At 54.2% G+C, this 13,174-nt stretch overlaps 6 protein-coding genes across 6 annotated transcripts; 3 read left to right on the forward strand and 3 right to left on the reverse strand.

Annotated features, from left to right (window-relative positions):
* Window positions 1–170: 170 nt before the first annotated feature.
* GNI_134010 (hypothetical protein) lies at window positions 171–530 on the reverse strand (the record flags this gene model as incomplete). Its single annotated transcript, XM_011134004.1, has 1 exon — window positions 171–530. The coding sequence occupies one exon, from the start codon at window positions 528–530 to the stop codon at window positions 171–173; it is 360 nt and encodes a 119-aa protein (XP_011132306.1).
* A 260-nt stretch (window positions 531–790) lies between these two features.
* GNI_134020 (putative zinc-binding dehydrogenase family oxidoreductase) lies at window positions 791–5,489 on the forward strand (the record flags this gene model as incomplete). The annotated part of the gene is made up of 2 exons (XM_011134005.1): window positions 791–813; window positions 992–5,489. 2 exons carry the CDS (start codon window positions 791–793, stop codon window positions 5,487–5,489), a joined length of 4,521 nt encoding a protein of 1,506 aa, XP_011132307.1.
* Window positions 5,490–6,036: 547 nt separating this feature from the next.
* On the forward strand, window positions 6,037–6,873 carry GNI_134030 (14-3-3 family protein; the record flags this gene model as incomplete). Its single annotated transcript, XM_011134006.1, has 1 exon — window positions 6,037–6,873. The coding sequence occupies one exon, from the start codon at window positions 6,037–6,039 to the stop codon at window positions 6,871–6,873; it is 837 nt and encodes a 278-aa protein (XP_011132308.1).
* A 405-nt stretch (window positions 6,874–7,278) lies between these two features.
* GNI_134040 (putative NAD-dependent epimerase/dehydratase) lies at window positions 7,279–8,742 on the reverse strand (the record flags this gene model as incomplete). The annotated part of the gene is made up of 1 exon (XM_011134007.1): window positions 7,279–8,742. One exon carries the CDS (start codon window positions 8,740–8,742, stop codon window positions 7,279–7,281), a length of 1,464 nt encoding a protein of 487 aa, XP_011132309.1.
* A 1,905-nt stretch (window positions 8,743–10,647) lies between these two features.
* GNI_134050 (aldo/keto reductase) lies at window positions 10,648–11,709 on the forward strand (the record flags this gene model as incomplete). The annotated part of the gene is made up of 1 exon (XM_011134008.1): window positions 10,648–11,709. The coding sequence occupies one exon, from the start codon at window positions 10,648–10,650 to the stop codon at window positions 11,707–11,709; it is 1,062 nt and encodes a 353-aa protein (XP_011132310.1).
* Window positions 11,710–12,377: 668 nt separating this feature from the next.
* On the reverse strand, window positions 12,378–13,154 carry GNI_134060 (hypothetical protein; the record flags this gene model as incomplete). Its single annotated transcript, XM_011134009.1, has 1 exon — window positions 12,378–13,154. The coding sequence occupies one exon, from the start codon at window positions 13,152–13,154 to the stop codon at window positions 12,378–12,380; it is 777 nt and encodes a 258-aa protein (XP_011132311.1).
* Between the last annotated feature and the right edge of the window lie 20 nt (window positions 13,155–13,174).

Genomic DNA, 13,174 nt, shown 5'->3' on the forward strand with positions numbered 1-13,174 from the left:
CCCCTTTCGACTTCCTCCCTCCCCCCGCCCCTTTCGATTCCTCCCTTCCCCCGCCCCTTTCGATCCACGTCATTTCCGATCCAGCCCTCCGTCATCTCCCTCCCATCCCGGTCCTGTCGTCTCCTGGGATTTCGCCGGCTTCCGTTCCTCTCCCGTTGAGGCAAAGTCGGCTAGGACTGCTTGGTGCTGGATGTGGATCGACGAAGCGAGTGTCGGACGGTGGTGGTGGAGTCGTCGTTAGCGTCGTTGGCGGCGCTGGTGGTCGTGATGGCTCGACAGCCTTCAATCAGTTTCTGGGCAACCGATTTTCCGTTCCGCACGAGAGCCAGAGAGGCTTCTCCAATTGCAATCTTTTCATTGAGATACCTCTGTTGTTCTTGGCAAAGCATTTCCACCGCCTGTCTGCCGGAGTTGTTCAGTGGGGCTGTGTCTGCGGTGGCGATCGCCTCGTTGATGACGAAACCCACCTCAGTGGCGCGTCGATCCAGTTCCAACATGGAGGCCAAGTTCCGAGCTAGGAACCCGCTCATAGAGCTCAAGTACTCCTCTTGCTGCAAGCACTCTAATGATCAGAACACCTACTCACTTTGTTCATTACCCTTTTCCTTTATTCCTCAAGCATCCCTGGAGCGCCATCCTGCCGGCGGAGACGCCCCCGGTCTTGGTTAAATCGAAGAGATCTGACAACAGAATTTTTAGAGAGAAATGTCGCTGACCTACAACGTTGTCTTTTACGGCGTTATCCCAAGGTATCTTCAGCACCGCTTCACTGCCACACGTTTCGTGCCACATGTTTCGGATTGCCCCCGATCGGTAAATCTCGATCGTCGGGGTGTTGCCCCGATCGTCCACCAGTTGCACTGGTGGATGAGTGTGCGTGGGAAAGGCCTGTTCCTGAAGGTCGGCTGCAGACACCACGAAAACGTGGTCTGAGGGCTGCGACTGTGCGAGGGATCTGTAACGGGTTGGCACCAGATATGTGTTCTTTCAGCGACTATGGTGTGATTGAGAAGATAGTTGAGGAGGTCTTGAGGACTGGCCGCTACGCCCGTTTTATGGCATGCTTGGGAGGCTGCGCTTGTGCTGCGTTGGTGCAGGACCGTTTGAACGCGCGGTTTGGAAATAGTGTGTGTGTGTTATGTCTGGGCGAGTCAAGCAGCACCCCTGTGGCTCTGGATCCGAAGGTATGTAGCGACAAGTTCTCAAGAGAGATTGGCTTCGCGGATCTGGTGTTTGTGCAGCCTGGTTCGTTCTACACTGCTCGCTACACGTCGGCTGACGATTACTTTAACAAAACTTTCAAGACTTTCTACTCGGCCGCTAAGTGTTTTGTGCCTCTGCTGAAGGCGGACGGACGGTTTGTGAACTGCATCTCACCCCTGGTGGTGGCTAAGTTCCAAGCGAATAAGTACCGGCTTCAGAAAATGCTTGTATCCAGTCGGTTGAACGAAGACCTGCTGATGACTTTAGTTAATAGATATAGTGAAGCGGCCCGGAGCAGGACCTACGACGTCGACGGGTGGTCTGCTGACTACATGGTGATGGCTCAGGTCTTCACTCACGCTTGTGTTCTCATGATCTCCAAATCTAGAAGTTCTCTCTTGGGGGGAACTGCCGCTCAAGTGCGCTCCACCGAGACTGGCAACGGCAACTTGCTGGTCTACTCCGTAGTGGCCCCGATCCTACCGCACTTAGTGTCCTCTCCTGCGGACTCTGCCGAATGCGCTGCCGCCATCGCACACACCATCACAAGTCAGTACGCACACCCAGACAAGATCAACGGCTACCTCATGCTCGGCCACCACTCCGTACCCATCACCGCGAACCTCCAAGACCTTACCGCTCTAATGAAGTACCCAGACCGCATCGACTGGACCATCAACTACACAGACTCCATCGTTAACCCACTAACAGCAGAAGATGCTTCCGACTATTCCTCCATAGCGCCAGGACTCCTCCACAGCCTATCTGGCAGATCAGGAAGCATGTCCTCCACATCCACCAACCGCGCCATCAAGCAAGCCGCCAACTCGATCCACAGCGGCGACCAAGACAGTTTAAACCCTTCTACATTGAACCCGTCTACCTCGAACCAATCTACCGTTAATGTGTCCACCGTTAATGTGTCCACTGCGATCATGAACCAACCTACCGTGAACCAATCTACCGTGAGCCAATCTACCGTGAACCAATCTACCGTGAGCCAGTCTACCGTGAACCAATCTACCGTTAATGTGTCCACTGCGACCAGCAACATTTCGGGCTCGTCGAGCCAGCTCGTGAGAGACAGTGTCACCCTCGGAGGAAGCACGGCAGTGGGAGGAAGCGTGACTCTCAGTGGTTACGGAACCCGCGGCGCAAACGAGAAAGAGCTAGTTTCGGAAACAACGAAGTTAACCGAGACGGAGATAACTAACGAAGACAGTCAATCGAAGTTCAATAGAGGGTCACAGGCTGTTGGCGGTCCTGCGGATTATCGTGGATCTGTCCACAACTCTCTCCAGGGATCGCTCCAGGGATCAGTTCACAACTCGGTCCAGGGATCGGTTCACAACTCCGTCCAGGGATCGGCTCACCACTCCGTTCAGGGATCGGCTCACCACTCCGTTCAGGGATCGGTTCACCACTCCGTCCAGGGATCGGTTAACAACTCTGTCCAGGGATCGGTTCACCACTCCGTCCAAGGATCGGTTCACAACTCCGTTCAGGGCTCAGTTAACCACTCGGTCCAGGGATCAGTTCACCACTCGGTCCAGGGATCAGTTCACCACTCGGTCCAGGGATCAGTTCACGACTCTGTCCAGGGATCGGTTCATCACTCCGTTCAGGGATCGGTTCACCACTCCGTTCAGGGATCGGTTCACAACTCCGTCCAAGGATCGGTTCACAACTCCGTGCAGGGCTCAGTTCAACAGAGACCAGTGACCGGCAGCAGTACCAAACCGACTGACCCTGTCGGGTCGGTTCACTCCGACAGACAGTCATTGCAATCTGGTGTCGGGTTTTCTGTTCACTCGTTGCACAGCGGCCCGCATGAGGGGCCCGTGAACTCTCACAGCCAGCACCAGCAACATGCCCTAGACAAGGAACAGGATCTGAACGGCCAGAGGCTCTGGGCGAAGACTATGGAGCAGCATGCCATCGAGGAGCAAACCCCGCCGCGTGATGCCCAAGAACAGCGGACGATTCAACAGACGACCATCAAGAAGGAGCAGGGGATCAGCCAGACTTACCTGCAGAGTTCGCAAGAGAACAGGTCTTCCGTACTGGACGAGAGCCGTGCCAGTTCTAGCCAAACGAATCGAGCGATCAGCCCCCTTTCGCCGGCCGTTATGCCTGCTCAGCCGCCCATTCCTGCACAGCCGATTGCTGCCGATCCGGTTGCATCTTACCGGGCTATGACCACTACAACCGCTACGACCACGACCACGACCAGTCGACAGATGCCGATCTCTAAGACTGGACATCCTCCGCTGATGAGGATCGTGAGCACGCACACCACTACGCCAAGTGAGATCAGGAGCCGTGCAGTGTCACCCTCGCCCCTTGCGAGTGGCGCGGCAAGGATAGCACCGTCTCGGCAGTTCGTGTCTGGCAGTCAAGACGGTGGACGCCCGACTCAAGGCTACTCTCAGTCCCCTGTGGGCTCCCAGCCACACTCTCAGTCCCAGGTGTTTTCTGAGAATCAAGGATTCACGCAGAACTACTCAGTATCTCGGTCACAAGTGAACGACTGCGTCGAGCAAACAAGCTCTGTACAACAATTCATGTCTGGTAGTCACGACGGTGGACGCCCGACTCAAGGCTACTCTCAGTCCCCTGTGGGCTCCCAGCCACACTCTCAGTCCCAGGTGATTTCTGAGAACCAAGGACTCACGCAAGACTACCCAATACCTCGATCACAAGTGAACGCTTCCGTCGAGCAAACAAGCTCCGTACAACAGCTACATGGCATCCCTTCCATTTCGAGCACGCAACAAAACTTGGAGACGTATCATGAGACTTCTGCCGGCAAAACCATTATGGGCCAGAGCACCAGCAGTCAGACCTCTGGTGGTCAGAAGGCGACGACGTACCAGCAGTATACTACCGACAGTCGTCAGTATGGCAGCGGACCGAAGGTCGTTAGTCGGGAGATCCTTTCTGGCGACTACTTCCAGCGTGAGATTTCTCAGCGTCAAATTGCACAGCAGAGCCGCGAAATCTCTGGCAGTCCGCCAAAGGCCACTGCGTACATAAGCACGCAGATCGAGACAGTTTCCCCGAGGAACGAAGTTAGCCGGACGGTAGATGTCGAACATCGGGAGATGCAGAGCATCGACGGATTGAATCGACAGGCGGCTGAGCATGACAGGTGGGCTGAATATGCTCAGCAGAAGAGTGAGGATGCTAAGGACACCGGACTGTTACAGGCGGATGTCATTCCCCCTGGATCTGTGCCGGAGGAGTACGCGGGATTAGTGTACAAAGGAATATTGTTCAACCGCCCTGCGGAGGGACGACCTACTACCGAGAACTTCCGTCTGGAGATGGCTGGAGCAGTACCGTATGGTTTAGATGAGAATGAGGTGTTGTTAAAGCTGGAGTGGGTTTCGGTTGACCCGTACATGCGGGAGAGAATGAATGAGGGCAGCCAGATTATGTTTCAACTTAATAAGCCATGTATGGGTCACTGTATTGGCAGGGTGTTGGCGTCGAATAATAGTAAGTATCAAGTAGGGGATTACGTACAGGACATGTTGGCATGGACCGAGTTTGTTGTGGCGGTGCCTTCACAGGCCGCAATCCGAATTAATAGCGAGGTGAGACAGACGACTCCCGTTGACTACTTCATTTCTGTGTTCGGCCTTGCGGGTCTGGCGGCATACGTGGGTTACCTGGCTACTGAAGTGAGACCGGGGCAGACACTGGTGGTGAACTCTGCCTACGGTGCTGTGGGCCAGATCGTGGCGCAAATGGCCAAGGCCGACGGAGTAAATGTGGTGGTGGTAGCGGGTGGAACCGAGAAGTGCGGGAAACTCCGAGAACTCGGCTTCGACCGTGTAATCGATTACAAGACCTGCAACGACTACCAGAGTTACTTCAACACTCTGCACTCGATCGCTCCTGACGGTCTGGATGCTGTCTTTGAGAACGTGGGAGGATACCAGCTGGATACTCACTTTAAATTACTAAACCCCAAGAGTAAGATAGTATTCTGCGGTGCTGTCTCGCAGTACAACTTACCGCCAGACCAAAGGTATCATTATCTCAACCTGGAGAGCCTCATTCTCAAAGCAGGCTCGCTGCTTGGTTTGGGACTAGGCTCCATGGATTTGGACTACGCCGCCTTCACCCAGAAAATGACTGACCTTCTCACTTCGAATCAGCTTGTCTACCAGACTGATGTCGTTGAGGGGTCTATAGAAGTAATCCCTGAAGCATTCATCCGAATGCTTGAAGGAGCTAACTTCGGAAAACAATCTGTAAAGATCACAAGGTCGGCATGAAATGCGAGGGTATGGCAGCGTGTCTACCGGGGAACTACGGATTAATGGCAAGGAAGCTATGGCAGACAGTTTAAGGCGGGGTTGGAAGCCGGGACTAGCCATAGCTGCATCTTTCTCTACAAGAATCAGTTTTCAAACTTTTTTTGGGACTGTAGAAACCGAATAGGAACGCATTTAGCAATTGCATGGATACACACACGTGTTGCGTCAATGCATATCCGCCACGTGTTGCAACCTGCGCGTGTCATGCCTGCTCCTTAGGCACCCGCACTGACATTCCCTGAGTGATCCCTGTTTCGACAAATCAAATTCTCTAACTGACCGCGATCTAGCGCGATCTAGCGCGATCTAGCGAGACCCGACAAGAGTGAAGTGCTTGGGTGATGACAGTGAAGTGCTTGGGTGATGACAGTGAAGTCGAATTGTGTATGGGAAGTGCTAAAATTATTGGGCGGTGACGTGTCCGATTGGGGACAGGGTGTTGTTATTATTTTTGTTTCTTTTGGTGGAGTGAGATATTCTAGTTCTTCCTTCTTCTAGTCGTGTGATGGGTAAGCCGGATACGTTGGGCGATGATGCTTCAGAGCACGAGCGTGCTTTGTTCAAGTGTCGGATGGCGGAGAATGCAGAGCGATTCGATGACATGGTATCGTTTATTCGAAAAGCTTGTGAGAGCTCTACGGAGCCCTTGGGGCCGAATGAGAGGAACTATTTGTCGGTGGCGTACAAGAATAGTGTTGGAGCTCGGCGGAATGCGTTGCGGTGTCTGACGGCGATGAAGCATAAGTACGAGCAGAAGGAAGCGAGTATTAATGTCAAGATCATTGACGATTATTACGCCGCCGTATTGGAAGAGTTAGTCGGTATTTGTAATGAAGTGCTCAATTTGATCGACAAGCAGATCTTGAGACCTGAGGTACTTAATGATTTGAAGGATGATCTATCTGCTCGTGAGTTTAAAGTATTCTTCCATAAGATGTACGCCGATTACTACAGATACCTTAGTGAATTTGCTACTGGTGGCGACAAGACAGTTGCGATCCAAAAGGCAAGCGAAAACTACAAGAAGGCTATGGAGTCAGCCAGTCAAGGACTCCCACCCAGCCACCCTATCAGACTTGGTCTCTGTCTCAACTACTCTGTATTCTTGTACGAAATAGAGGACCAACCAAAGGAGGCCAAAGAGCTTGCTAAGAAAGCTTTCGATGAGGCCCTCGATAACCTCGACTCAGCCGGAGAACTTGAATACAAAGACAGTACACTCATTCTCCAACTACTCCGTGACAACACTACACTCTGGTGCAGTCAGGATAATGACTCCAACACTGGCGCCCCTGCTGCACCGCAGCCAGGCCCTGCGGACCAGAAACCGGCAGCACCTTGAAACCATTTTTAAACGAATTAACCAACGTGTATTCACCGAACTAAGCTGTAAGATGTCTTAATGAATGCGTGACACGTCTTGACTAAGGCCAACCAAAAACAGGCCATTAGCCATTCTCCCTCACACCTTTCACAGGACAGGTGCGCAGAGGACAGGTGCGCAGAGGACAATTGGAAGCACAACTGCAGAACATGCCTCCAGCTGTCCCGGGTGACTGGTGGGGGCCGTGCTGGAGAAGAGAAAGACCCCTTAGTAAATGCTATTAGCCTGATTACTACTCGTGAGAGAAGAACGCCCTTTTCTTTATGACTTTCTGGAGCGATCGTGTTGACGACATTTAAAAAAAGCAAGACTCATCGGAGCTCTCTGGGTCGGACCTCACGGTTGCGTGTCTCGTGTGCATTTCTAGTATGCCTTGAAGTTGTCGATAATTTCCTTCGGCACTTTCTTTTGCTTTACAATGCCTAACTTAACGAGCGAAATGCAGTGATCGAATAGGGCGCTCTCTGTGGTGCGCCACTCCTTCATACCCAGATTTTCGTGGGCCTCTTTGTTGCAGCAGTAGGTGGTGCATTCCATCTTGTCGACCGCGGCGGCAGCGGACGAGGAGACGTACTGGCCGATGCTGAGGAGGAAACGGGGCGCAACACAGGTGGGTACGTTGAAGCCCCACTTGTTGAAGTAACGGGCCACAAGTTCGGCTTGTTCGGAGAAGTTGAGGTTTCCGTCATCGCAAGTGACAAGGAAGCGTTTATTCGCCACCTTCGCCGACTCACCAATCATGCCGAGTATGTGGCATGTCGCGGCGTCTCGAACGTCTACATGCGGACTGTTGATCTCAGGCACGAAGGGGAAGGTTCGATTCAGCAGACGTAAGATATGCGAAGTCGACTCTCCAGCCGCCTGCTGCTCTGTAAATAACGGACCGAAGATAAAACCCGGACACATAGTCACCAACTCCACCACAGGATGCTCACCCTTAGCGTTATGCTCCTTAACCAACTCCCACGCACGCTTCTCAGCCAACGTCTTGCTCAGTTCATAACCCTTTATAGACTCGGCCACACTCCAGTCCTCCTCAGTCATCAGCTTCCAGTCCCCGTACTTGTCTGGGACCGCCTTCCGCGTCCGCACGTCACGATCTGGTGGAGAAAGAGAACCCAGGTCATTAACGTCAACACGTTTCGTCTCACCCCGCTTCCCCTCTTCCTCAACGTCAGTGCGCTTCGTGTCTTCAGCCTGTTTCGACTCGTCCACGTCGAGGTCGCCTTCAATCACCTCGGTGCTTGGGTCTGCGGTGGAGGTCTGCTCAGCAATCTCGCCCGAGTCGCCCTCCGGTGCCTTCCCTGCCTCCGCGTTCTTGCCAAAGGTTCGGGTCCTGGCACACTCTTCGTTCCAGGCCTTCCGCGCCACCTCCATCGCCGCCTTGTCGCCGCACTGATAGCGCGCGATCGGGTGTCCGAACATAACACTGCAGACGCTACTCGTCTGCACGACCCTCTTGACACTCGGCTCTAGCAGGCAAGCGTTAAACACGTTCTCCACGCCCTTGACAGCCGGCTCGATCAAATCTCGTTGTTGGTTCTTATACTTGAAGGTGAAAGGCGATGCCACGTGCAACACATACTCGCAACCCGCGACCGCCTTCTCCCATCCTTCGGTGCCTACCAAGTCCGCCTCTACCAACTCTAACCGACTATCGGCTAAAGGGTGGAACGTCTTCAAAAACTTGTACTTCTCACTTGCCAAACTCCGGACCGTCCCCCTCACCTCGTACCCCTGCTCCAACAACTGGTAGATGATGTGACTCGCCAGCCACCCCCCAGCACCCGTCACCAGCACCGGACTACTAGTGACGCGACTGGCCATATTCGATTTGGGAAAAACTCGAACTCCGCAAACCCGCGTCCTGAGACGCTGCGCTGCGTCCGGAAACCAGTGAACATTTACGACCAGTGAACATTTACGACCACAAAACTTGACTACAAAACTCAACGGTGACCGTCTCTGCCGCACCTGGCAAACAATCGCCCGGGCTGTTGTTTGTTGGATTGGCGAAACGCCCAACACTCGGAGGCCCTACTCTGGCATCCTCGATAAACGTAGTCCTGTATCGAACTACGTACGACGCTTGGCCCAACTGCAAGGTCACGAGGCGCTCGGTGGGAGTGACCTGGCAGACGCCGTAGAGATGACGAGGGAAGTCCTTGCAGTGAAGCAAAGAAGAAGCCGGCGGTGAACTGGCAGACCATTGCCGTCGGTCGGGGCTGCCCCATCTGGAGGCGTCCCGAAGACTCCAAGCACAACTCTTCCGTTTCCGACGCCCCGACGTCCCAGCACACCGGTTTAAGTGTCGTTTATCAGTCCGTTTTCATGGACGAGATGTGTGCATCGTTGGCCTACAGATTGCCTACTCCAACACTAACCAGGCACAAGGCGCTTGCACATAAATTTTAAAGAAACACCTGAGCCAAATAAAAGGGGGAAGGGGATCGGGCTTGCACATGATGACCCAGTGGTCGAACGTGCACACGGTAGAATCGGACACGGTCGGACCCTCCTCGGACAGGGCGGAGCTGCACGTCATAGAACCGAAAACCAAACAGGGACGACCGTCCACACGGAGCAAAGCGACTGCCACGTTCAGTCATTACCAGCTCAACTGGACTTGTAGCAACGGCCGGAGTCCCCCAGATTTCAAGTGGACATCCTTCCCGGTACTTATCGAGTGTGTCGGAAGTTGAGTTCAACCTTCGGCGGCGCGCGTGGATCTGTGTATGACTGAACTGCAAAACCGCAGCAGCGACGCAGGCAGACCGGGACAACGGAGGTGGTCAGACAGATGCCGGAGTGCCAGATACCGGAGGGAAGTGCTAGCCGGTTGAGCCGTGAGGGTTTACGACCAGACAATAGCCTCTGACAGGGCTGGCTCAAACCATTCTCCTCTTTCCTACCCCATTCACCAGCAAGTCAAAACTAGCTTAGGCGATCGGTTTCAGGCGCATTGACCGTCTTGTCTCAGTTTGAACTTAAAGTGGCCATTTTATTTGTAAAGTACATTGTCATGAAAGGTCTACTGTGCATGTGGTAGCTGTGTGTTGGTCCGACGAAGACCACGCCGTGGTGCGCCCTGTCCCGTCCTGGTAAGTAGCTCCGGTCGGACGGGCGAGAACAGTCTTGCCTAGGGAGAGCGCCCGGGCGGGCCGTGATGCGTCGCGGGCGTCTTTGGCGGCGCAGCGCTGTCGGTGTTGATGCACTTGTGCTGGCCTCGGGTCCGTTCGTTTGTTCGTACCTTACGGGTTGTTCGAGGCCGCGACCGCCCTTTCCTCCGCACGCTCCTGAACAGACCACTACCGTGGTCTCGCCGAATGTCATGTCGCGTCCTCGTTCGGCTGGATCATGAACTGCAAGCGGACCGTATCGCAGCCCCGCGCTCAAGGCATCACGGCCCTAATTTCTGGAAGTTGGACCGGTCAAGGATTAAGTCCACGGAAGCCCACTTCCAGGAATGCCACCTCTACCCGCATTCGAGCACTCTCATCCGCCAGTTGCTACGACCACCACCTCCTACCAAGATACGCACCAGGATACCAAGACGATCCACGTGGGCCACACAGGGATAAGACTTCTAAGATTTTTTAACCATGCCTGGTCACTAAAATGATGAAAACGCTTGCGTTGTACGACTGTACCCCCGTCCGACACGCCGTGACTGATGCAAGAGAGTTTGGCCAGTAGTAATCTGGTTTAGAATTCGTCCGTTCGTTCGATAATATGTCCGGAACTGTTAAGTTGACGTCGCCTTTGGGATTCGGAACAAGCACTGTGCCAAAGGAGGCTACCCCTGCCGGTTTTGCGGAGTCAGTCAAAACGCTGGGTTACGTCGCTGATAACTATACCAATTTCTTCAATGGGGGTGAGTTTTATGGAGCGGATGGAGCGAATTTAAAAGCACTTCGACAGTTCCTTGAAGATCGTTTAGCAGCAAGAAGCCCGGCGGGTAGTCGTCCCCTCATTTTGAGTATAAAAGGATCTGTCGATATGAAGACCTTCACTCCGGACGGATCCAAGGAAGGCATAGATCGCAGTATTGGAAACATAGTCCGTACACTCAACGATGTTCGTGACCGTTACCCGAAGGACCTGCGGCCCCTTGTTATGTACGAGATCGCCCGAGTGGATTCGCGCGTGCCCTACACTGAATCAATAGGTTACATATATGAGCACGTGAAGAACGGAGACATCGATGGCATCTCGCTCTCAGAGACGGGCGCCAAGACGATAGAAGCAGCTGCTTCAGTGGCTCCCATTTCGGCGGTGGAAGTGGAGTTCTCTCTTTTCACTCAGGACATCAGACACAATGGAGTGCTTGCCACCTGCAGAAAGCTCGGCATTCCTATCGTTGCCTACTCTCCACTTTGCCGAGGGCTATTGACCAAGCAGTGCGTTCAAGACCCTCAAAAGTATTTGGACGCAATTCCGGAAACAGACATGCGCAAAGCGGCCAGGATCGAGAAGTTTCTGCCAGAGAATTTTATGCATAACGTTAAGTGTCTTGAAGCACTCCAACAATACGCACATGAACGTTACAACGCCGATCTGGAACAGCTCGCCATCGGCTACATTGTCAAATTGTCCACACAGAATTCCAGGAATAATTTGCCCTCCATCATACCCATCCCCTCAGGATCCACTGCAGAGAGGATCGACCGAAATTTCAAGTCCGTACTGCCTCTCACCGACCAAGACATTGACAACATCCACGATTTGCTCGATACCTACAAAGTAAAAGGCTTGAGGTACAACTCCAAGCTCGAAGCTCTGTGCTTCCAGTGACATCACGCAATTTTTCCCCACACCACTTTAACCCGCTTTTCGTGAGCTGAAACCACACACATCAAACGCGCCGCAGTGGACGGTTCCGTCTGGCTGAACTCTGAGCCTTGTTCGCCTCCTCACCTAGCTGTGGCCTGATACCCACAACGTGTCACACAGCGGAACGGACGGTCTTGTTACTGGGCATGAGATACGCCTGCGCCTGTGTCCCCGAAACGCAAGCTCCTAATGTGCTGGTCCGCGAGCTGCTGCCCACCAGCGACGCCAGCAACCCTTATCTCTCGGGTTGTGCTACAGACCCCAGAATGTGCAGCCCATTTGAGAGGCACCCTACAGGACACATGAACATGTTTTCCGGGCCTTGTGAACACACTCCCCTCGCACCTTGGACCCGGTGTAGCATCATATTCTCCAGTTCTATCTACCTAACTAGCAGTTGGTTGCAACACTTCAGCACCACCTCAAATGGAGTCTGGGCATACTTCCCCGCGGCCGGCATGTCGCGGCGGTCTTGATAGCTATACTGAGATGCCCCCGAGACACCGCACAGCAACCGTGCCAGAGTCAGGGGACTTACCCAGTCTCTGTTGCTGTCAAAGTCGTAGGGACTGCTAGGGACGCGGTGCCTAAAGAGACAACCATATGACCTTGCCACCCTACTCGTTTGCTTACCCAAAGTGTTGGAGGAGGTGCCTCTTCAAGGCGAGTATGTCGTCTTCCAGGACGGCCTGTTCTCCGGGGGTGTCAATTAGGCAGGAGTCGCCGGCGAGCCACTGCGCCCACTCGGGGGTACGCACTGGCCAAGGCAGTTGACTGGCGAAGTAGCACTCGAGGTAGGTCCGGCAGTCCTCGGTGCGGCCGCGCTCAAAAAGGTTCCAGAGGATGTAGATAAAATCGAGCTTTTTGACCTGCGCGTGCACGTTGGCAGAAATGCTACGGACCGTCTCAGCCACGGCGTCGCGCTCGACCGCTGCCGCGACCGCCTCGCCTTCCGCGAAGAAGTAAAGCCGGCGCGAACCCGTCGCCTGGCACACACTTACCATGTGCTCCGCGCACGCCTCGTACAACGCATCACGCACCGCCAACGGGTCGCCCAACTCCCGCCGGAAACGCCGCGCCGCACCGTCCCAAAGCAACTCGATCCAACGCAGTCGGTACACGCCCTGGTTCGGCTTGCTCTTCCAAAACGACTGACGCAACGCTGCAATCGGACCCTCCGCAATCTCGTCCAACGGCTCCCGGAAACAACGCAACTCAAGGTCACCCAGCACCCACCAACCCGCCGCACCGTTCCGTAATGCACACGCCAAGTCAGCTATCACGCTCACCACAGACAACTCCTCCTCGCCCCCACAACTCAGCCACTTCTGCGCCGTCTCCACCGACACCGTACTCAACGCACTCCCGTCCGCCCCCACGTAACGCACCACCCGCGCCTCCGCCATCTGCCGCCTTACCTCCCGCA

Source organism: Gregarina niphandrodes, assembly GCF_000223845.1.
Source record: "Gregarina niphandrodes unplaced genomic scaffold scaffold00035, whole genome shotgun sequence".
Lineage (NCBI taxonomy): Eukaryota > Apicomplexa > Conoidasida > Eugregarinorida > Gregarinidae > Gregarina > Gregarina niphandrodes.